General features: G+C 39.2%; 2 protein-coding genes across 3 annotated transcripts in view; one reads left to right on the top strand and one right to left on the bottom strand.

The window, feature by feature from the left end:
• LOC133638165 (troponin T, fast skeletal muscle isoforms-like) overlaps positions 1 to 21,713 on the top strand; it is a 38,273-nt gene extending 16,560 nt beyond the window's left edge. The window contains exons 6-15 of one of the 2 annotated variants that reach the window (XM_062030549.1): positions 1,093 to 1,113; positions 2,190 to 2,208; positions 2,299 to 2,344; positions 8,542 to 8,658; positions 8,739 to 8,816; positions 17,695 to 17,808; positions 17,924 to 18,033; positions 19,452 to 19,542; positions 20,046 to 20,086; positions 21,449 to 21,713. In XM_062030549.1, coding sequence (XP_061886533.1) covers positions 1,093 to 1,113; positions 2,190 to 2,208; positions 2,299 to 2,344; positions 8,542 to 8,658; positions 8,739 to 8,816; positions 17,695 to 17,808; positions 17,924 to 18,033; positions 19,452 to 19,542; positions 20,046 to 20,086; positions 21,449 to 21,485 — 674 coding nt within the window. In that variant the 3' untranslated portion in view covers positions 21,486 to 21,713. The remainder of the gene's footprint in view (positions 1 to 1,092; positions 1,114 to 2,189; positions 2,209 to 2,298; positions 2,345 to 8,541; positions 8,659 to 8,738; positions 8,817 to 17,694; positions 17,809 to 17,923; positions 18,034 to 19,451; positions 19,543 to 20,045; positions 20,087 to 21,448) is intronic. The other variant, XM_062030550.1, reaches the window with a different exon arrangement.
• Positions 21,714 to 22,664: 951 nt separating this feature from the next.
• LOC133664118 (myoblast determination protein 1 homolog) overlaps positions 22,665 to 25,360 on the bottom strand; it is a 6,634-nt gene continuing 3,938 nt past the window's right edge. The window contains exons 2-3 of the mRNA XM_062068717.1: positions 25,212 to 25,287; positions 22,665 to 22,843 (exon numbers count right to left, since the gene is read on the bottom strand). Of these exons, the coding sequence (XP_061924701.1) occupies positions 22,665 to 22,843; positions 25,212 to 25,287 (255 nt within the window). The remainder of the gene's footprint in view (positions 22,844 to 25,211; positions 25,288 to 25,360) is intronic.

The raw sequence follows: 25,360 nt of genomic DNA, 5'->3' as shown, positions 1-25,360 counted from the left end.
CAGAAATAATTGTGTCCCTTAAGTGTCATTAGTGCAGCAGTTCTACAACGTCACTTCGGCTGATTTTTTTCCGAAAACATCGCACAGTTCTCCAAAACATCTTCATTCTCCAAACTTATAATTTGAGACCACAACAGTGTAGATTTTGTCTTTTTACCTCCATAAAACCAACTTGCCTTGCTACTACCAGTGTTAGGTAATATTTGCATACGATTTGATACCAGTGCCAAATCGAACTGGAACTTTAAAAAAGTAAATATATACACATTTCTAACTTATAAATTAACCAAACCAATTATAGTCATAACATTTTAACATGCATAAATTCCACACAATTCAAGCAGAAATGACTACAGTAGTTCATGCACAACTGTGCCGTTTTTTGACTTACATTGCAAATGTCTGTGCTAGTTCATTCTCCATGCGAGAGTTGTATGTTTTTTGAGCAAAATTAAGTCACTTACATGACATTACTTGCACAATGTATCTTCAAGCAAGAGTCTGCACCTTTTAAGGTGAAGTACAACCAAACTTTTGAGCGTTTCGGCCAAGCACTTTAGCTAGATGCTTACCATTGACAGGTGAAAAAAATGATGTTAAGCCTAACATCATAAGGACAGTTAAGTCAGCGTAGCTTTATCTCATGCATGCGTTTTTTTCAGTGCCAGTACAAAATAAAGTCTTGAAGTTACAGTTTCATCATTTCCGACTGTCCGTGAGGCCCTGAATGTATACAGGCTGAGTCCTGTTTGGTGATGCATTTTGAGAAGAAGGTTAAGTTTTGGCGTGGTTTTGTCCGACAGTAACCCGTTTGTTCCGATAAAAAAGATTGTCGATTACCATAAGTGAAGACGCTACAAAAGTAACCAGTAATTTAGCACCAAAATGAGGCAACAGTACCAACTTAGTTTATTGATCTGGTTACTAACTCAACTTTATTTAGGACTTGAAGAAACAAAAGAAAATAAGAGATCCATGTCCCACAGTTGAAGAAACGCTGCATTAGTAATTCATGAGGAACCAAAACGTTGATTCATGGTTAAACTACTCATCTCTGCCTTTTCTCTTCTTTGTATGAATTTGTCCCGCCAGTGGAGGACGAAGATCTAGATGGTATTTTGTATTTCCTGCTGAGTCGTGTTGCTTTGCTTGTTTTTTTTTTCCTTCCCGTTGAAGTGAGGTTATCTCAACCAGTGTTTCCCAACCGAGCCCAGGCACATGTTTTACTTCAGAAAAATCTCACGGAACGCCACCAAAAAGTTCCGCATTCAATCGATCGCAACTGGACTGTTCAGATTGTCTTAGAAGACGTTTTCCCCTTTTACCAGGGTAGGCTTGATCAGTTCATATTCAAAGACTAGATAGGACAGCACTTGTTTAGGGTGTAGAGATAGATTTGAGATGTTCTATCTAGTCTTTGAGCTTGAGCGGATGGATCTTGCTTGGATGACAGGTGCAACATCTTCTAAGACAACCTGAACAGTCCGGTTGCCCTGAGAAACCCTGAGAAACCTGGATAGCACAAATAGCACCATGGTCAATTAAGTAGGCTTTTAGCCTTTAATTGTTTTTCCTGTCACTATATGTCACTGGCATAGCTGGATGAGTAATGATACATTATTTGTACTAAAAATTTTCTGACAAATTATGTGAAATTGGATAATTTACCGCTGATTTCTCACAGCGCGCCCATGTGCCGTGGCACAGCGGTTGGGACTCACTGCTCTAAGCTAATCACAAACCATGTGAACTGTGAAAACCCAGCTCTGTTTACCGTGCAAATGGATTAACAGTAATTTGACTCCTCGTTGTCAAATGTCTGCTGAAGTATGTCCAAAACAACCAAACCATTCAAGTAATTTCTCACATACTGATTAGTGTTTCCTTCGCACACTAATACACACTTTATTAACTCAATAAATCAGGTGACAGTGGGGACTTAACACAGAGAATCTGTTGTGGAAAGTGTTTATAAAACAAAGCCTCACATCATTCATTCCTCTACCGGTGGTGTGAAACCAACCATGCATTTGCACCCCCGTGTTGTAACTCAACTTCTCTACATGGATCCTCTCCTTGATTAACCAACTTTCTGGACTTCATCTTTCTGCACATCCGTGCCCCTAACAATGTGATTTCTCTCCTCTCTCCCTGTTTTGGATATCGTTATCATGATGCTGAACATCCAGAAGAAAAGCCGAAGTACAAGTAAGGAGTTATCAGATTTATTGAATAAGCTTTGCAGACATGATGTATTGGTGACTCATGAGGAAAATGTGATGTTATTTGCCTTTACAGACCAACTGCTCCCAAGATCCCTGATGGGGAGAAAGTAGACTTTGATGTAAGTATATTTGAGTTAGCCTTTTATTTATTTAGCTACTGTACATTTAATTCTAGCTTACATCAGTCGACGACTGGTTTGGCTGTAGGACCAAATATGACCCCTTGATGACCAATAGAAATGTTTAATCTCAGATTTTTAAGTTGTCTCAAATATAACTAATGAAAAAAAAATTAAGTTTGAATTTGAGGTAGTGCAAAATAAACAATAGTGAAAAGTAAAAAGTAGGGGCGCGAAAAAAATATATTCCCATCCGAATCGCGATTCTTATTCACCCTGATTTAATCGACTCATAATTTAAAAAAATTAAAAATGAATTAAAAAAATGTTTAATACATTTTTAGGCCATCTGCATGCAACCAGAAGGAGCTTTTCTAACCTATAACCTGTTTTGATAAAAGTTTCATTATAATTAATACAACAAATAATTGCGAGAATACATTGCGAGAATCTGTTTGAATCGAGAATCGGTTAGAATTGAGAATGTAATCTAAATTTAATCAATCAATCATCAATCAATCATTAGAAGTTTATTTGTATAGCCCTTAATCACAACTGTCTCAAAGGGCTGCACAAGCCACAACGACATCCTCGGCTCAGATCCCACATCAGGGCAAAAAAAACTCAACAATGGGTTACAATGAGAAACCTCGGAGGGGACCCCCTTGGGCGACCGGTGAAATGGATGTCGAGTGGATCTAGTTAATAGTGTGAGAGTCCAGTCCATAGTGGGGCCAGCAGGGGATCATCTTGAGTGGAGATGAGTCAGCAGTGCAGAGACGTGCCCAACTGATGCACAGAGGAGTGGTCCACCCCGGGTCCCGACTTTGAACAGCTAGCGGTTCATCTGTGGTCATCTAATAACCTCTCCACGCAAGAGAAGAGGGCAGAGCAGAAAAGAGACGGCAGATCAACTGGTCTAAAAGGGGGGTCTATTTAAAGGCTAGCATATATAAATGAGTTTTAAGATGGGACTTAAATGCTTCTACTGAGGTAGCATCTCACCGGGAGGGCATTCCAGAGTACTGGAGCCCGAATAGAAAACGCTCTATAGCCCGCAAATTGAACTGTCAACCCAGGAATACGGAATTGGTTCGAATCGTTAGGTGCCCAAAGATTCACACCCCTACTGGTAAGGTTTCCCTATTCTGCTCCAGCTAACATTTAGTCTCCAATAGCAATGTTAACAGGCAGACAACAGATTAATATTAAAGACTCCATTTCCAAAGCATTTACTTTGAAGCACTTACATAAATACATACTGTATACTATCACATATAGCGTACATAACAAATAAAAAAAAATTCCTGTGACATTCAACATAAACAAAACACATTTGAACAAGTGTGCTAGCTAGATGCTAGATTACATTTAAAAATCCTATATAGCCTATGCTAGCGATGAACATTAGCAAATTGACATGGCTATTTGGAGGACCTCCACTTTAAATAAGATGACTAAAATGTACATTCCACTTAAACAGAATATATAATTTAAAAAAAGAAATACTTACAGGGTCAACAAGAGACAGGAATGGCACATTCAGCATCTTAGTTTCAGTAGACTACCAACAAACTACCTTCCTCTAAAGAAAGAGAAAAGCGCTACAGAGTAGGGGTGGGCAATACAGGGAATTTGTGTACCGATTCAATACCAATTATATACATAGGTACTATCGCCATTGACTGAACATCCATTTTTGCATCCATTTTTTACCGCTTTTTCCTTTTATTTTTCTGAAAATAAAATAGTTTTTATAACTTCATGCAACAATATAAAACAATATATTAGTATATAATTAATTAAATCAATCAACGTTTACTTATATTGCCCTTCAGTGTTGGGACTAACGCCGTTAGTTTCGGCGGTAACTAGTAATCTAACGCGTTATGTTTTATATTCAGTAACTCAGTTACCGTTACTACATGATGCGTTACTGCGTTATTTTACGTTACTTTTTATGTAGTATTGGCTTGAAACAGAAGATCTGAGTGTGTTTTGAGGCAGCGCTACGGTGTCGTTCTTCTGAATCTCTTGTGTCACACGGAGGAGCCGCGCTGTGTGTGTGTGTCTGAGTGTGGGAAGGAGGGAGGGGAGGAGGGAGGAGAGGGAGGGGAGGGAGGGGTGCGCGCAGCAGCATTCGTGAGGGAGGGGCGGAGACAGACAGAGCGAGAGAGTTGTTAACGCGCATGCGTCGCCAGGCTCAGCTTTTTATCGATAGATTTATCAGATTTAATTTTTTATTATCTATAGCAGGGGTGTCAAAAGTGTGCCCTGGAGGCCATTTGCAGCCCACAGCTAATGTTTTAAAGGCCCACAGCACTTTCTAAAAATACTATTAAAATAAACAAAAACATAACAAAAGTGAAATAAAAAAGCTTAAAGGTGAAATGTAATTTAGAAAACGTTACAATGTTGACTAATAAAACAAAGCTGTTTTTTGTTTTCAAACTGTCATTGCTCAAAACATAATATTGAATCAAAATCATTGTTATTATGAATTATAGTACACACACTCTGTCAATTTTATTATATACTCTTTATTTCTACACTTCTAGAGTGTTTGTTTATCACATCACTCTAAATGTATAAAAAATAAAGTTCACAAACATAAAGAGGGATCCTAGTGGGCCAGGCCAATATTTCCTGATCTCTAAACTAAAACTGGGGAAATGTGTAGAGTGTTCTGGGCTTCAGACATGATTATATTTCAGAATTCCTTGAGAGAAAAAACGCCTGGTTAGGCTTTGGTATGTAAAAATAAAGTTAAAGTACGTATTTCGTTTACAGCTATGTTGTTATTATGCTGTTTGTTTCTTATGTATGTTATGTTGCAGCTATTTAAAATAGTTTTGTCAATTTGTTCTGGCCTGAAATAAATTGGCCCTTTGAAACATATCTTTGTCTTTGGGTGTTGTATGTAGACCACATTGCTTAGCAGAGTTCAGTGATGCAAATGCATGTCAAGCTGATCAACAGATTGTATTATTCTCCAGTGCAATAACAGTACTGAAATGAAGGCTAAAAGGGCATTAATGGGAGCTTTAAAAAAAGAAGTAACTAAATAGTTACTTTTCACAGTAACGCATTACTTTTTGGTGTAAGTAACTGAGTTAGTAACTGAGTTAGTAACTGAGTTACTTTTGAAATAAAGTAACTAGTAACTGTAACTAGTTACTGGTTTTCAGTAATTAACCCAACACTGTTGCCCTTAGCCTGTGGCAAGCTCTGTGGAATCTATTGATATTTTACAGACTATTTTCATTTTCAAAGTTGTAAAAATACAGGACAAAGTATGTCTTTTGACAGCTACAAAACGCATACTTTTGTTTCTGAAAACGGGACGATTCCGTTTTTCAAAGGATGGTTGGCAACCTGAGCCTAATACTACAAATCGACTTTGAATTGAGCAAAATAACGTATATTATATCAAAATAACTGAAACAATAAAACATAATGAGTATATCATTAGAACTTTTGCTAATGTACCAAAAGGCTTTAGCAACTTTGAAGCTAAAGGACATAGTAATATTTCCATAGCCAATTTTGCAATGGTATAATTGAATAAAAACAGTAATAACAGTTTATGTGTAACATTGGGCACCCTATTAATACATTAGAACAGAGACTGCTGCTGTACTTGTACCACTAGTGGTAGGTAGGCTCCATTTAGTGGTGCACCAAATAATTAATTAATTAAATATTTTATTCATTATTTAAGTACAGTGTATTATTTTCCTATATTCAAACACGGTGTTACCGTTCAAACTGTGTGTAATGTTACAATGGCCAAAAATATTAAAAATATAAATAAAACCTCAGCCTTGTTTTTAATCAGTCAAAATATATTTATACAGCCCTTAATCACAATGATTTCCCCTGATCTGAAACCACATCCGGGCAAGGAAAAACTAAAATGGGGAAAACTAAGAATCCCTAGGAAGGGGTCACTGATGTGGGGACCCACCTCCTGGTTGACCAGCTGCAAGCCAATTGGGTACAGTTATTGTAAATTATTCATGATGATGTGAGAGTCCAGTCCATTGGGGACAAGCAGAGGGTCGCAGAAGGTTTTCATCTATGCCATAGAGGAGTTGTCCACCCTCGGGTCATGACTTAGAACAGCCAGTGCCTCCTCCACTCTGGTACCTCTCCTGGTATATTATCAGCGGCCACCTGGTAACCTCTCCATGCAGGAGAGGAGGGCTAGAGTATATAGATGAGTTTTAAGGTGGGACTTAAATGCTTGTACTGAGGTAGCATCTCTAACTGTTCATTCCAGAGTACTAAAGTCAAAATAGAAAACACTCTAGCGCCTGCCGACTTTTTTTGGACTCTGGGAATCACTAATAAGCTGGCATTGAATACTTAGGCCTACTACGCTACTGTATTTTAATGTTGGTCATTGCGGTGGTGCTTGGAGAGCCAAGTGTTTTTTAAGGTGGTACTTGGTGAAAAAAGTTTGAGAACCACTGCATTAGGATTGTTAAATGGCTTTAGATTTACCATTATGCAAAAAATAAGCTAATTACCCACATTACATGTAAAGCTACGTCATGTGATTGTCACATGACAACCGCTCCCAACATAGTTCCTCAATGACGAGTTTGTCCACACGGCTTGTTTGGAGTCAATCAATCACCTGGAGCGGCTGTGTGGTTCGAAGTTGACAGCTCAGGGCTTTTATTTCATTGCCGAGCGCTTCTGGACTTATCTCTCATTTGATGGGGATTTGTGGTCACTGATTCGAGCCAAGGGATGTACTGAGCAGATGATCACTATTAAAAACATTTGTCAGTATGTATTTGTGACATGTAAATGTGCTTTTAATCAGGGGTCCCTAACCTTTTTGATCTCGGGACCCAACGTTTCCACTACAGAGGAGCCCGGGGCCCACTCAAACATTAACACTGAATTAGTCATCTTCTTGATTTTAATCGTATTCAATAACCAGATGAAAATAATTCTGCAGAAATTGTGTTAATGCTCCAATGAATGTAGAACGAATGTGAAATAGATTGAATGTTGAAATTGTTTAAATGTTGAAATGATTTGAATGTTGAAGAGCTGACATGAACTAAAATTCTAGTGGAATTAAGAAATAGTTTGAAAGTTGAAATAGTTTAAAGGTTAAAATTGTCTGAGAGGTGAAGAGCAGAGGCTGTACTGAAATGTATTATGAATCTTGAAATGCTAACTGTTGGTATAGTTAGAAGAGTTAGGATATCGCTAGAGGTTACAAAGTAACAGAATCTATACATTTTTGCTCTAAATATACCCTATTAGGTAAATGCTGGCATAAAAACTTAGCATGCTAACAGGGGAACAGCTAGCAAGCTTCTAAGATTGTGCCAAGTAACGAAATCTGTGATTATTAGGTAAAACCATATGAAATAAGCCAAAATGCGAGCATAAATGTGAGTATGCTAACATTAGCATTCTAACGAGGAAACAGCTTGCATACTACTAAGATGCTGCCAAGTAACAAAATCTACATGCTTTGTAGCTTTCAAACAATTACATCACCTACCGACAGTGGAAAACCTTATAAAATGATATGAAACAATGGGTTAATCACAAAGATTATTATTTATTTAACACATAAACTTTAGGCTTAGGTCAGGCTGATTAGAAAAATAAGCACTTATCAAATAAACTGCAGAAGAAGGGATGGGCAAATGCATTTTTAGACAATATGATTTGCCTGAGTGGTTAGGAGACACCGAGAGTAACAAGCGGTAGAAAATGGATTAGAAAGGACAGATTAAAAAAAAAACATAATTAAAAAAAAAACATTTTTACTTTTTTTTTTACTTGGGACTTCCGGCATAGTTTGGGGACCCCTGTGCTAAAGTAAAAAACTAAACTAATAATGAATATGTTTCTTGTCTAAAGCGTAAATAATATTTAAGTGCAAATGAAAATACAGCTTCACCACTTTAGTCATAATTTTTGTGCTTAAGAAACTTCTCTATGACTTAAGCTCCAGACTTCTTCTGTTTGTTTGAGATTATTACTAGCACAAGTGGTGGAAAAGTGTATTACAGTTGAGTATAACTGCGGCGCATAGCTGAGAAACCAATATTTTTGGCAGCCTTTGGGGGCCGCTCATGGCCTAAAAATGGGCCCGGGCCCTATGGTTAGGAAACACTGTTTTAAGTCATGTCTGATGTCCGTATTTGGTATGAATATTGCAGGACATTCAGAAGAAACGTCAAAACAAAGACTTGGTTGAGCTACAGTCGTTGATCGATGCTCACTTCGAGTGCAGGAAGAAGGAGGAGGAGGAGTTGATCTTTCTTAAGGAAAGAATTGTGAGTTTGAAAACAGCCGATTTCGTGTCATCGCCATCATGTCGACGTGTAACAATGTGTATCGGCTGATGTGTGATTAGGAGAAGCGTCGTGCTGAGCGAGCAGAGCAGCAAAGGATTCGTTCGGAGAAGGATAAAGAGCGACAAGCCAGACGGGAGGTACACGGATTCTTCTTTTTAAGATTGTTTCTGCCCTTCTTTTCTTAGTAAGACACAACATAACTTGTTTTTGATTTCCTCACTTTAAAGTACAGGTGTCAAACTCTGGGGCCGTATGAAAATCAGTGAGCACCGGTTCTGCATGTCAAACTTCAAACTATCATAGCAAATCCACATATCATCCATATAAGGCAGGGGCAGAGAATCGTTTATTTAGGCCCGTCAAAGGGTGGCTTCCCAGATTTTATATATATTCATTCTGACCTCTGTCAAAATCTCATAAACAATGGACCCAAGTTCAGGAACTTTAGGTTCCTGGAACCTCTGGTTCCTGGATCCATAGGTTCCTGTAGAAGTGTGTGGTTTGTGTTTCCACCGCATTTCACAGGTCAAGGTAGTTTTTACAAATCAGTCTGATGACACATGGACAATGTTCATTATAACAGTGTTATATAATAACGGCATCAGTAACGGCTGTTACTTTTACGAGTAACGAGTAATCTAATTTATTACTTTTAGGTCCGTTACAACACCCGATGACGTATGGACAGTGTTCATAATAACAGCGTTATATAACAACGGTGTCAGTAACGGCCGTTACTTTTACTAGTAATGAGTAATCTAATGAATTATTTTTAGGTCCGTTACAACACCCGATGACGTATGGACAGTGTTCATAATAACAGCGTTATATAATAACGGCATCGGTAACGGCCGTTACTTTTTACTAGTAACGAGTATTCTAATTAGTTACTTTTAGGTCCGTTACAACACCCGATGATGTACGGACTGTGTTCATAATAACAGCGTTATATAATAACAGCGTTATATAATAACGGTGTCAGTAACGGCCATTACTTTTACTAGTACCAAGTAATCTAATAAATTACTTTTAGATCTGTTACAACACTCGATGACGTATGGACTGTGTTCATAATAACAGCGTTATATAATAACGGCGTCAGTAACGCCCGTTACTTTTACTAGTAACGGGTAATTTAATTAATTACTTTTAGGTCCGTTATAACGCTGTTAGCGATAGCGTGGTGTAATTTGGCACGCCACATTTTATATGGTTTTATGTCGACAACAAGACAGCGTCACAAGTGCAGCAAGTTCAATGCAGGAAATATCTTTTTACTAGTGAAAGCAACAAGCAGCAATAGGAAGAGGCACCATCACACTGTGACACAGCAGACAGCAACATATGCACACGTACACGATGGGAATATTGAGAAACAATCAACGATTGAAGTGACAAACTTGCCATCCAAACAATATCTCGTTTGTTGATGAGAAGACATGACAGCCATGGAAGCACATTCAATCTCTTTATTAAGCAGAGGTAACACAATCCGGTGAAAAGATTCAAAAGAGCTGACGTCAGAGCTGCCATCAGAGCTGACGTCAGAGCCGACAAAGTGCCGCTGCTAACTCCTAAAGCTAAAAAACCCTCGATGACGTCACATGTCACGAGGCAACGGGTCCCGCCTTTTAAAAGCACAGACTCCACACATTTTGCTCTTATATGAAACATCTCTCAAATGCATATGCCAGATATTTAAAGTTGTTTTTTTAAGTAACGTACACGTTACTTTCCCTAGTAATTAATTACATTTATTAAAGAGTAATTCCAGTAGTAATTCAATTACTTTTTTGGTAAAATAACAACAAACTATAATTAATTGCTTTTTAAAAGTAATTTTCAGAACACTGCGTATGGAGAAGTGGTTCAGTATATCTCTACACTGATACAATGTAAATAAACAGACAATATTTGGTCACAGTTCTTTTACAAAAAAGTAAGTATTTGAAATACGAAGCAATAACATACAAAACGATTTAGTAAATAAAGTGTACCAAGTGATTCACAAAAATTCAGGCTTTTGTTCGCAATGTCCAACAGTCAGAAAGTCGTCTGCTTAGTAAATGATGAGTTCATGATGGTAAATAACAATATATAAATTATAAATGTCAGGGTTTATCTCACTCCAACAACACAAACCCATTAGCTAACACGTTAGCTTGTCAGCATTAGCATTCTGTTCACTCGGGTTTAGGCTAATAACTACACAAATGGAGCGTGTCTGACTACTTTTACATGTATATAAAGTAAATAGATAATAGTTTGTGTTATTTACCTTCAATTCACTTGCGTACTGCCTCCTGTTTTTCCACATTTATCCAACAAAGTCAGAGTAGTAAGCAGCTAAGGTCGCTGCTTCGAGTCCAGCTTCATATTCCTCTGTAAATACTTTTAAAAGAGTCTGTCCACTTCTTGTAGCTTCACGTATCAAAAGGAAGTTTGTAAAAAATTATAAACAATAAAGTTTAAAGACTACGGCTGAGTAAAAACACTCCAAAATAGTTCCACTGAATAGCGTTTTTCGGCATAATCGACCATTTTCCTTTGGTTCCTGAAGCCTCTAGTTCCTGGATCTATAGGTTGCTGTAGATTGTGAGTTCAAACCCCGGCCAAGTCATACCAAAGACTATAAAAATGAGACCCATTACCTCCCTGCTTGGCACTCAGCATCAAGGGTTGGAATTGGGGGTTAAATCACCAAAAATGATTCCCAGGCGCAGCCACTGCTGCTGCCCACTGCTCCCCTCACCTCCCAGGGGGTGATCAAGGGTGATGGATCAATTGCAGAGAATAATTTCGTCACACCTAGTGTGTGTGTGACAACCATTGGTACTTTATCTTTAACTTTAACTTAAGAAGTGTGTGGTTTGTGTTTCCACCGCACTTCACAGTTCAGGGTAGTTTTTACAAATCAGGCTGATGACGTATGGATGAGTGGTTTACTATATTTCTACACTGATACCATGTAAATAACAGACAATATTAGGTCACAGTTCTTTTACTAAAAAGTAAGTAAATGATATACAAAGCAATAATATACAAACGAGAATATTCATAAAATAAAGTGTACCAAATTGTTTATAAAAAGTTGGGCTTTCGTCCGCAATGTCCAACAGTCAGAAAGTCGTCGTCTCGGGAAATGATGAATTCATGAAGGTCAGGCGATTCCTTTTGGTCCATTTCAGCTGTAAATGATAATATATAAATGATAAATGTCAGGGTTTATCTCACGCCGACAACACAAAAACATCAGCTTTAGCATTAGCTTGTTAGCATTAGTATTCTGTTCACTCTGGGTGAGGCAAATAACTACACAATGGAGTGTCTCTGACTACTTTTAAAACATGTAATAAGGTAAATAGTTGATATTTAATGTTACTAACTTAGGTTCCACTCATGTATTGCCTCCTTTTTTTCTTACATTTATCCAATGAAGTCAGAGTAGTAAGCAGCTGAGGTCGCCTCTTGGAGTCCAGCTTCATATTCCTCTTTAAATACGTTTAAAAGACTCCGTCCACTCTTTGTAGTTTTGTGTATCAAAATGAAGTTTGTTAAACTAATAAACAATAAACTGCATATAGTTTAAAGGCTATGGCTGACTAAAAACACTCCAAAATAGTTCCACTGATTAGCGTTTTTCAGCACAAATATGCCCCACAAAAGTTCCGGCATTTCAAAAGCTCCTTTCGTTGTTCTTTTCTCTCCGTTGTCAAATTTGTTGTAATAAAAATACACAAGAATTAAGAAATAAATGAGTCACTACGTATATTCAATGGTGGTCGTGTATATTAAAAATACGTTTTAGGATCGCCCCCAACTGAGTTCAACCAATCAGTGTTCGACAACACAGTCCGCCCCCGAAAAGGTTCCTGGTCGCTTGGAAAAGTTCCACCTAGCTAGAAGGAACTCCGAAAGGTTACTGAAAAACTAGATCTACCCGAGTAGTTTTTGATGGAAACACAGAGGGAACTTTATTTAAGTAAGTGGGGAAGGTTCTGAAAAAGTCTATCGATGGCTAAGTATGGTCGTTGCCGTCCATCCAGCGCCGGCCTTACCTATACACCGACCACTCGCTGTGCGTAGGGCCCCGCGATCCATAGGGGCCTCATTTTGTCGAGATAAACGCATACAACATGTCAATTGTTGATTGACAGGGCACTTTATATGAAATGTTACCACAAACTTATCCTAAGACCCTTACTGCTCTGTCACTAATAACAATATTGTTTTAAAAAATTCCCTCCACATCAGTACCGTCCTTTGTGGTGTGCATAATTTAAGCCACAGGTGTCAAACTCAAGGGCCGGGGGCCACATCTGGCTTGCCACATCATTTAATTTGGCTCGCAAGAGCCTTGAAATAATATGCGTCATTAACTTATACTACTTTATTTTTTTGACAAAATGTACTTGTTCTTTCCAATTGTAACACAAAAAACATAGGTGTATTGCATTCAATTGCACATCTTTTACACTTTAATATTATCTAAAAATGCCATCCATCCATCCATCCATCCATCCATCTTCTTCCGCTTATCCGAGATCGGGTCGCGGAGGCAGCAGCCTAAGCAGGGAAGCCCAGACTTCACTCTCCCCAGCCACTTCGTCCAGCTCCTCCCGGGGGATCCCGATGCGTTTCCAGGCCAGCCGGGATAGATAGTCTTCCCAACGTGTCCTGGGTCTTCCCCATGGCCTCCTACCGGTCGGACGTGCCCGAAACACCTCCCTAGGGAGGCGTTCGGGTGGCATCCTGACCAGATGCCCGAACCACCTCATCTGGCTCCTCTCAATGTGGAGGAGCAGTGGCTTTACTTTGAGCTCCTCCCGGATGACAGAGCTTCTCACCCTATCTCTAAGGGAGAGCGCCGCCACCCGGTGGAGGAAGCTCATTTCGGCCGCTTGTACCCGTGATCTTGCCCTTTCGATCATAACCCAAAGCTCATGACCATAGGGGAGGATGGGAACGTAGATCGACCGGTAAATTGAGGGCTTTGCCTTCTGGCTCAGCTCCTTCTTCACCACAACGGATCGATACAGCGTCCGCATTACTAAAGATACCGCACTGATCCGCCTGTCAATCTCACAATCCACTCTTCCCTCACTCGTGAACAAGACTCTGAGGTACTTGAACTCCTCCACTTGGGGAAAGATCTCACCCCCAACCCGGAGATGGCACTCCACCCTTTTCCGGGCGAGAACCATGGACTCGGACTTGGAGGTGCTGATTCCCATCCCAGTCGCTTCACACTCGGCTGCGAACCGATCCAGTGAGAGCTGGCGATCTTGGCCAGATGAAGCCATCAGGACCACATCATCTGCAAAAAGGAGAGACCTAATCATGCAGCCACCAAACCAGATACCCTCAACGCCCTGACTGCGCCTAGAAATTCTGTCCATAAAAGTTATGAACAGAATCGGTGACAAAGGGCAGCCTTGGCGGAGTCCAACCCTCACTGGAAACGGGTCCGACTTAATGCCGGCAATGCGGATCAAGCTCTGACACTGATCATACAGGGAGCAGACTGCCACAATCAGACAGTCCGTTACCCCATACTCTCTGAGCACTCAGCACATGTAGACTGGTTGGGCAAACTCCCATGCACCCTCAAGGACCCTGCCGAGAGTATAGAGCTGGTCCACAGTTCCACGACCAGGACGAAAACCACACTGTTCCTCCTGAATCCGAGGTTCGACTATCCGGCGTAGTCTTCTCTGCAGTACACCTGAATAGACCTTACCGGGAAGGCTGAGGAGTGTGATCCCACGATAGTTGGAACACACCCTCCGGTTCCCCTTTTTAAAGAGAGGAACCACCACCCCGGTCCCCCAATCCAGAGGTACCGCCCCTGATGTCCACGCGATTTGGCAGAGTCTTATCAACCAAAACAGCCCCACAGCATCCAGCGCCTTAAAGAACTCCGGGCGGATCTCATCCACCCCCGGGTCCTCGCCACCGAGGAGCTTTTTAACTACCTCGGCAATTTCATCCCCAGAAATAGGAGAGCCCACCACAGATTCCCCAAGCACTGCTTCCTCATAGGAAGACGTGTTGGTAGGATTGAGGAGGTCTTCGAAGTATTCCCTCCACCGATCCACAACATCCGCAGTCGAGGTCAGCAGAGCACCATCCCCACCATACACGGTGTTGACATTGCACTGCTTCCCCTTTCTGATGCGGCGGATGGTGGTTGAATCGCTTCAAAGCCATCTGGAAGTCGTTTTTCATGGCTTCCCAAAACTCCTCCTATGTCTGAGTTTTTGCCTCCGCGACTGCTGAAGTCGCACACCACTTGGCCTGTCGGTACCTGTCTGCTGCCACCGGAGTCCTATGAGCCAAAAGAACCCGATAGCACTTTCTTCAGCTTGATGGCATCCCTCACCGCTGGTGTCCACCAGCGGGTTCTAGGATTACCGCCACGACAGGCACCAACCACCTTGCAGCCACAGCTCCAATCAGCCGCCTCGACAATAGAGGTACGGAACATCGTCCACTCGGACTCAATGTCCAGCACTCGGGCTCAATGTCCAGCACTCGGACTCAATGTCCAGCACCTCCCTCGTGACATGTTCAAAGTTCTTCCGGAGGCGGTAATTGAAACTCTCTCTGAGAGGAGACTCTGCCAGACGTTCCCAGCAGACCCTCACAATGCGTTTGGGCCTGCCAGGTCTGTCCGGCATCCTCCCCCACCATCGCAGCCAATTCACCACCAGGTGGTGATCGGTAAAAAGCTCAGCCCCTCTCTTCACCTGAGTGTCCAAAACATGAGACCGCAAATCCGATGGCACAACTACAAAGTCGATCATGGAACTGCAGCCTAGGGTGTCCTGGTGCCAAGTGCACATATGGACACCCTTATGTTTGAACATGGTGTTTGTTATGGACAATCTGTGACGAGCACAAAAGTCCAATAACAAAACACCACTTGGGTTCAGATACGGGCGGCCATTCTTCCCAATCACGCCTCTCCAGGTTTCACTGTCGTTGCCAATATGAGCGTTGAAGTCCCCCAGTAGAACGAGGGAATCACCCGGGGGAGCACTCTCCGATACTCCCTCGAGTGAATCCAAAAAGGGTGGGTACTCTGAGCTGCCGTTTGGCGCGTAAGTGCAAACAACAGTCAGGACTCGTCCCCCCACCTGAAGGTGGAGGTAAGCTACCCTCTCGTCTACTGGGTTGAACTCCAACGTGCAGGCTTTGAACCGGGGGGCAACAAGAATTGCCACCCCAGCTCGTCACCTCTCACTGCGTGCAACGCCAGAGTGGAAGAGAGTCCAGCCCCTCTCGAGAGAACTGGTTCCAGAGTCCTTGCTGTGCGTCGAAGTGAGTCCGACTATATCTAGCCGGAACTTCTCCACCTCGCGCACTAGCTCAGGCTCCTTCCCCCCCAGCGAGGTGACGTATCTAAAAATGCAACTAATATAATACTATCATATATTTCAAACTTTTTATTAGCTAAATTAAATTAAAAAAATATGACATAACGGCTTGACTTATGATATCAAAAGCAAGTAATCCATCAAATTGTACACTGTCAAGATGACAATAAATTTTATGGTAAAAAACACAACAAAACAGGCTGCTCAGAAAAAAAAATGTAAATGCTATTGTACCGATTTTTCATTTTCAGTAATAAGCTGTAAAAACCACTGTAAATTTTACGGTAAACTTCTTGCGACTGATCTACCAGTTTTTTATTAAAAAATTAAAATGTTTTTTTTACAGTGTATGTAAAAACATATAATAATCAAATACATAGGCAATTGTATAACAATACCATTAGGCAAATCCCTATACATTTATATTCAGAAATTATTTACAGTTATGAATGGCCCTCTGGTGGCAGCCCTAACTGCGACGCGGCCCTCCGTGAAAATAAGGGAACATGTACTTGCTTGTCTTACAAGGTAGACATACTGGGTTCAAACCCTGGTGGGATTGGTGGCAATTTAAGTTGTGATTTTGTACTATAAAGACATGCAACTATTTGTTTCTCTCGTAAAATAGTTTTAGTCCAAATATGCATTTAACTAAAGTGTGTGAGAAATAGTATCTAATAAAAAAGTGTGGAAAAAATGTATTGGCCACCAAAGAAAAACTTGTTTTCCTAATCTTCCTTGAGCTCATCCAATCACCAGTCATGACACTGTCCTGTTTATCCTGTCGAGCAGCAAATGTTGGTATTGATCCGATACCAAGTAAATATGTTACATTTACTAAACTTATTTGTTTAAAGATTTTGTGATTTTTTTCCCTTTAATTTTGCCTCGGATTATGATCATGATCAATAAGATCATGATCATAATCAGAATAAAACACAGGAAAAAGAAAATATTGTATTGATACCAATACATTAATACAGTATTGCCTTTTATTTCCATACAATTCTTTGAACAAAATAAAATTAAAATACCTAAGCAAAGGCAATAACTACATTTTGCTTCATACCTCAAACCCCCTTCTTTCTCAGCACAATGTGGTTTTCCACATGTTCCTGTATTTTAACTGGGAAAAAATACAGTTAAATAAATCAGTTGCACCAGTAAGCAGAAAGGTCTTTCCACCATATCAGAAATTTCCTTTTTTTTTCCATTCATTACCCAGAAAAATATCACTTTTAAAAAAAATTATAATTGGCTTTCATTCAAATCCTTTGGTTGTTTTTATTTTACTCCGTAGCCCTCCTGTTCAATAACATATTCACTGAAGTTTATAAATAATATAACAATATATAGATATACAATATTAACAGCACAAGCATATTGGTAAAAATAAAGACAGAATTCAAGAATATGCAACTAGTATCCATCCAATATGTGGATCCTCACCATCCAGGAGTGGAACAGGACCTGCAGCACTTGAGCAGTTTTATTGCATCAATATTGGAAATTGTGAGAATAGATGAATACTAGAGGGCAGCAAAAACAAGTTTTCTTCTCGGATCAAAAATATTTTATGTGCTTATGATGCTGACAGATTGATTGAATGTATTGATTGTTCATATTCATGTGTCAGGCGGAGCGGATAAGGAAGGAGGAAGCCGATGCTCATAGGAAAGCTGAGGATGAAGCCAAGAAAAAGACAGTTCTGTCTAGCATGGGATCAGGCTTCAGCAGCCATCTGCAAAGGGTATGTTGAAATTCATTCATTTTTTGTATTTCTCTTTTTTGTTTGTTTTTTTGCAAAATCAAAACACCTGAAAATGGACAGAATAATGAGTGGAAGTTGACTGTAAATTTGGCAGGTCGACCAGAAGAGAGGCAAGAAGCAGACTGAAAGGGAGAAGAAGAAGAAGATCCTGGCAGACAGATGCAAACCTCTGGCCATCGACAATCTTAGCGACGACAGTTTGAGGTAAAACATTGGCGAGAGATTGAAAAAAAAAAAAAATTGACATTTATACAATTTGAGAAACATTTATCGGAATAGTTGCCATTTGCATCCAGAAATAAAATGTATACATTAAAAATACATTGAATACACAATCAAATTAATTATAAAATGCTATATTATTACCAAGCAAAGTTTCTGATTGCACATTTGGTAAATACAATTTAAAATAATAATTTATTATTAAAAAAAAAACCTTGAACACTATGATAATAACAATTGTGTTTAGACTTTACCATGAAATATAACCATTTCAATCTTTCAGATATCTTTTCAACCTACTGTATGTGTGTTATCAACTATACTTTTTTGTATTCATTATGAAATTTTATTTCCTAAAAAAAGAAACAATTTAGTTAAAATTCTAACTGTATTCATGTCTCTGGAGTTTAACTCAGTCTTGTTACTTTCACACTTTACCACCTCTCAATTTTAAGTTCTGTCTTATATCATGATTAGGGATGGTTACCTTTCACGTTTGAATCGATACCGTACCAAATCCCGGAACATGAACATCTTTAGTGGTACTTAACGGTACTCATTTTCAATGTTGTTGTGTGTGTTCATGTGGTGATAAATGTTTGCTTAATAATACAATTTATTTTTTTTATTTAACACTGAGCGGATAATGAAAACAGTGCCGTCCAGTTGTTATTTTTAAACTTCTGAGTCTCATTTGCGAGTATTATATTGTAGACTTTGCATGCAGTTGCAATTCCAAGACGTTAGATGGCGGTAGTGTATAGACTACAGTGTGTTGCCTAGTCAGGAACAAGTATTTGCCATTAAGCTGAAGCTAATCTTTTGTTGCACCCTACAAAGTGATTACTCTGTGAATATTGTACTTATTATACACAAGCAGCTTGATTGTAACGTGCATCTTAGTTGTAGTTTTATTACTAAATTTGGAAGCACCATGTAAAATTGTTGATGCTAATCAGTAGCATTTATATGGCAAATCCAATGTAAATTAACATCGAGCTAGCACATTTTGAAAAGTGGAGCCTTACTGTAAGTTTGATAGTTTTCTAAGGCATACTTGATTTTTTTTAGCATTTGAAAATTGCAACATTACCCAGAGGCAGTTTGACTGAATCCTCTCTGAGTGCTGCTTGAGTGCTTGTTTGCTCGCCAAGTATTTGAGTCTGCCACCGGACATGACATCATGTACAACAAAGGTATCGAAATCTGGCACAGTTTGGCTTTACATGAATACCCTGTAGTGCCGGTCGCTGCCTATAATAGTACAGAATTTGGTACCCATCACTAATTATGATTATTATATTATTACATTTATCTAATAATGCCATTTTATACATGATATAGTTTCTCAAAATGAAAGTAAGTTTTCCTATGGTTTGTTGTTGTTTTGCATTTACCAGGGAAAAGGCGAAGGAGATGTGGGCGATGCTGCACAGCCTCGAGGAGATTAAATATGACTACTGCGAGAAGCTCAAGAGACAGCGATATGAGGTCTGGGGGCAACATTGTTGCTTTTATTTCAATTTTGTGCGCAAATCCCCCATCATGCAACAACAAGCAGGCCTCTATAGTTTGACGAAGCAGGAAGAAATGATGACATTAATGTTAATCGTTAATTTGACTGTGACCTGTGTGTAAATTTGGATGACACAGTAGTTTACCAGCAGTGACACATCTGCCTGATACACTTTTTCCCATCGCAACCACATTCTTCACTGGTTAAAGACTCCTGGAATGACTGGAAGGCCATGTGATGTCACACACATTCATCCACATTACCAATCATTGATTGAAATTACATTGAACATACACATTAGTGTAGATAACAAGTCAATTTTACCTCATTATGTCACTTCACAAGGATTTCCTTCCGAAACATTTGTTGCTAAGTAAAAGACTATTTGGAAAAAAAAAAAACACTTAAAGCAGTTTAAAGTTGAAGAAGTACAATATTGCTAAATAAAGGACAATAAATATATTATCATGTTTTTCAGGTCGTCTCTCTTAGGAACCGTATTGACGAGCTCCAAAAACAGTAAGAATACTCTTCTACTACAACTCTGTGTGTATGTGAATGTACTTGTGTGCGTGCGTATATGTGTGCAGTGGGGGTTTTAGATAGGGGTCACATGGGAATCATGCATCATGCAGGACCCTAACATTTACAGCGTTTGGATGAGCATTGTATTGTGTCCGTTACACAAATGTTTAATATGAAAAACTTTATTACAATGTTCAAGTGTGTATTTTAAAAGTAACTTTTAAAGGCCCTCTCTAACTTGCGATTTTTTACAGACGAACCGATAATATCAAATCCTAAAACATAAATAATTTAATCATACCAAAGACTATAAAAATGGGACCCATTACCTCCCTGCTTGGCACTCAGCATCAAGGGTTGGAATTGGGGGTTATATCACCAAAAATGATTCCCGGGCGCGGCCACCGCTGCTGCCTACTGCTCCCCTCACCTCCCAGGGGGTGATCAAGGGTGATGGGTCAAATGCAGAGAATAATTTCGCCACACCTAGTGTGTGTGTGACAATCATTGGTACTTTAATTTTAACTGTAGGAGCATAAATATTTAAAGGGGAACTGTGCTTTTTTTTGGAATTTTGCCTATATTTCGTAATCATTACGAGAAACAAGAACACAAATGTCTTTTTTGGGGTGTGATGTTAAAGATGATAAAAACGTTTGCAAGATGCGGCTAATGGGAGTCACCGTTGTAGCCTTCAAATCCCTCTAACACAACTTCAAAAAACTCCATCAACGTTTTATGTGCACACTGCAAGTATATGTATAATATAGTAACAGACACGTTCATAACAATATGTAATATGTACAATATTTACCGTATTTTGATCATTTTAACCAATGCCAGAACTAATTCTTAGGCGCATTTATTTACGTTTCCATAGCAGCTGCACAACTGCCAGTCTGCACCTACATATAGACGCAAATCAGCACCCCCAGTTGAGTTTTAGTTTTGATGAGTCACACTGCGTGTGCTAAATAGTTATACTTGCATTTTCTCCTTCAAGTATTGTGGGCTGTTCTGATGATCAGCATATATTCTGCATGTTCATGAAGACAAATCTGCTAAATGGATTGCGCTCCTTATTTTGCTCACTTAAGAGACACAATCCTCTGCTCGCACGCTTAGTACATCAGCTTTGCTATAAAGTTTGCTCGTGTTTGAAAACTTTTAGTAGATCAGGCCCATAAGTGGGTAATGTGAACCAAACATAAAATCAGTACATTTAGATGCATTATTATTTAAATATACACAAGTGTGCCTATTTTTTACTTAATTACACACTTTCCTGTCATCCAGTGGTAAAGAGCTACACATCTCTTTCCAGATCTCACACTTTTTCCCTCTTGTGCCCTGCAGTAGCAAGAAAGGAGCTGGCTTACGCCGCAGGAAGTAATGAGCTCTCCGCCAGTAAGGCCGGACAGGAAACACGTTGCCAATGCTGTGACCGGCACATCTACGAAGAAACTGCAGCACCAGTACTAAAAACCACAACTGGACGTCTTAGCGCCTGTGTGTGCTTGTCTGGATGGCTTTGGTTGCACTGAAGTACAGACAAAAGTCATCACTGTATTTGTATAAGGTTGATGGGACTGTCCAGAAAATAAACATCTGCAATTATTAACGACCTATTCACAGTTTGATTCAAAGTGGTTCATACAACAAAACTCCAATGAGAAATGTTAATCATTTTTATCAAGCATCACAATCATCCATGAAGTACGACTGCATTGCTTGTTTACTTACAATTAAAGCTGCCATGTAATCCAGGGAAAACATCTCTGCTACAGTATACCAACAATATCAGTAAACCATTCTAACAGTGATGTAAATATACTTTCGAGGGGAAAAAAGCCTGTTTTTTTTAAGGGCTGTCAAAATTAACGCGTTAAAGGATGAGGTTAATAGCAAAGAAATATATTACCTTCATCATGTAGAAACGCAGATTAATCATGCCATTTATTTTTACCGCTGATGGTTACTTAAAAGTGATCAGGTCAATGCACACACCAGAGCAAAGATGAGTGAGGAGACTCCGACTTGTCGCAAATTTCACTTTAAAATACAACCCGACGGGACTTTAGATAAAACAGTTACCAAGTTTTGAGCAACAAAATGTCGTGCATTCAAGTAAAACATTTTACAGTTCAAGTAAAACATTTTACAGAAACGTTCTGGATTACATTCTGACAAGAAATCTGCATGTGTGTCAAAATATTGTTTGTTTTTAAGTTGATTTAGGTTAGGCTAGGAAGTAATCTAATGCGATTAGTCACGACTAATCATTTAAAAGTGTGATTAATCTGCTTTGAAAAAGTAATTGTTAAGTGCAGACCTTCAGATTTTGCAATGGTAGTTATTCTTTAATAGTTGTAAGTCAGTCATAAATTATACAAACACAATACATAACAAAACCTTAATTGGGATTTTTCATACAGCTCAAATTATTTACATCAAACATTTCCTTTTTCTTCCTTTCCTCTGCATACACAAAGAAAGACACAGTCTTTCTCGAGTTTTGTAGACCACGAAAACCAATTGTTTGTGCAGAAAATGCTCCTTGGGCCCATGAGTTTCAGAGAGGCTCGTAGATGCTGTTTGGTTCTTCAAAAAGTCTACAACTTGCAGGGCTGTTCTGCGGGGAGCCCGGCCCACGCGGAACTAATCTATCTGCCTGCTCTGTGTTGATGCGCTCCACAATGCTGGATAAACAGTCCAAACTAGAAAGGAATGACGGCGTGCTCTTGCTTAAATCTGTAAAAAAAAAAATGGAAATGAAACATCAATTATTGAGTTCTGGTGATTTATTACAGCAAAAACTATGGAGAATAGGTTTATGCATTCATTTTAGACACTTCCTTTTACAGTGTGATTCATATGTATTCATCCATCTATGCTTCTATGCTTCTATGCTGGAGCCCATCCCAGCTGTCCTTCACAGACACACAGTTATGCCGAAGTGGAGGGTTAAATGGGGGTGTTATTTTTTTTCTGCCATTTAAATATGTACTGTAAGTTATAAAAACTTTATTATAAAAAAAATAATAGTATTGAATAAATATGAAAGTTCAATAATAAGGTTACATGAATCAAATTAAGAATGTATAACTAACTAAACCCCCTATTAAAGTTGAGAAATGGTTCCTTCCACCTGGATAGCAGCAAACCTATACCTTACAGTGGTGGGCCGTGCGTTTCCCACCTAGGCCTTCAGTGATGTCCTACTTAGTCTGACTTCAATAAATACCTCTCAAAATACCATAATTTGTGTCACCACAACACCACGGCTGGAGAAATACTACACAGAAACGGGCATTGGATCACCTCAACAGTGTACTAAACGGGCTGTTTTTCGGCACAATTAAAAATCAATAAACCCGCATCAAACATATTTTACGTGGTACTGTCAAAATTTAAATAATTCTAAAAAAAAAAACGTATTAAATGTGAAACAATAAAGAAATAAAATATTTGAACTCACAATTTGTAGCACCCATTAGACGCCGTATAAGCCAGTGGTGCCACTCGTAGTTGGTTGATTCAAGTAGCTTAGCTAGCTTCCGTGGTCGGCCGACCTCGTTTTAAAAGATCTAGTTACTCTTTAAATATCTTTTTTTTAACCCTTCTTTGCGGGTTAAAATTAAAACAAATTAATATTTCTCTGCTCCGGCGCCACTTCCTCCTTTCGCAAATCACAAGTTGTGATTGTCAGGTTTAACGTAAGGCTACCTAAATCGGGATCTGATTGGCTATCGCAACTGTCTATCAACTGTATGTCCTCCATTCGTTTACACTGCACAGCCGCCGCTAATGTTGATTTCATGCAGCGCTGGCAACAAGCTAGCTGAATTGTGATAAAAGCTCTAACGAAAAAAACAGCAACACTGGAGCCTGATATGACATGAAGATATGATGAGTACTTTTATATATTTATGGAAAGTTAATTAAAAATAAAATTAACTTTCATTAATTTATGATCAAGGTTTATGTTAGGCCAGCAGAGAAGGCCTTGCTGGCCCTGATGGCACACCACTGATACCTTATAACACTTCACTCAACACAGATGTCATACAGTCATCAAAGCTCACCTTTAAGCATTCACACCCAGCACCAACATTTTACAACAAAGATGAAGTGATGAAAGAAAGGTACAAATATAATAAATCTGACAGCCTTGGTGAAAGTTATGTACAGGTTTCACGTTTGCATCCCATTGCACATAACTGTGGTGCATTCAAAGACCCTTGATTAAAGTTGGAGACAGAGGTGTCACAAAGGGGGAGACTTGACCTCCATGAGATGCAATAATAATAGTGTAATCATAATATGAATAATAATGTATTATTATGATTCTTATTATCCAGTGATGATAATCAATTGTGTGGCAAATAAACTCTGCTTCACATTCTCAATAAAGAAAAACTTCAGATTCGTAATCATATTTATGTTAATAATGACAGGTTACACAATTATTACTATTATTTCTGGCCACTTTACATTGACTTCTTTAGAGCTCTTTTGTAAAAAAAAAAAAAAACAAAAAAAAAAACTTTTATCTTTTTTAAACAAAATCCAATTATTTAGGGGGGATTATCCAGATATGTTAATCCCTTTTTTTTTTTTTTTTAAACAACCTAATTAAGTTTTTTTACATGCATCTTAAAAAGCTACTTCAAACCAAATCCATGCTTTAATGAGTGAATTTACTGCATGTAAACATGACGATTGTGTGCGTGGGTTGGCAACGTGGCGGGGACTGTACTTATGTTACAAACAATATGCTAACAATATGGGGCGGTATAGCTCGGTTGGTAGAGCGGCCGTGCCAGCAACTTGAGGGTTCCAGGTTCGATCCCCGCTTCTGCCATCCTAGTCACTGCCGTTGTGTCCTTGGGCAAGATGCTTTACCCACCTGCTCCCAGTGCCACGCACACTGGTTTAAATGTAACTTAGATATTGGGTTTCACTATGTAAAGCGCTTTGAGTCACTAGAGAAAAGCGCTATATAAATATAAGTCACTTCACTTCACTCTTAAGACATCCCAATAAAGAAGGATAAACATTCTTTTTTTTTTTTTAAACTGTAACTTTTGTTAGAAAAAGACAGGAAAGGGAAACTGACCGTCTGCTGTCTGCAGGCCACAGTAGGAAGCTTGATAATTTTCACTCCTGGTCAAGCAGGGAGAGAAGAAATCCACCTGAGCACAAAGACGGCTTGATCAGTCAATGACAGAGAGCAACTTCATTAACTGCACAATAATAATGTTCTGT

Source organism: Entelurus aequoreus, linkage group LG02 (assembly GCF_033978785.1).
Source record: "Entelurus aequoreus isolate RoL-2023_Sb linkage group LG02, RoL_Eaeq_v1.1, whole genome shotgun sequence".
NCBI lineage: Eukaryota > Metazoa > Chordata > Actinopteri > Syngnathiformes > Syngnathidae > Entelurus > Entelurus aequoreus.
The sequence above is the reverse complement of the archived record's forward strand: the minus strand, read 5'-3'. Positions and strand labels throughout refer to the sequence as shown.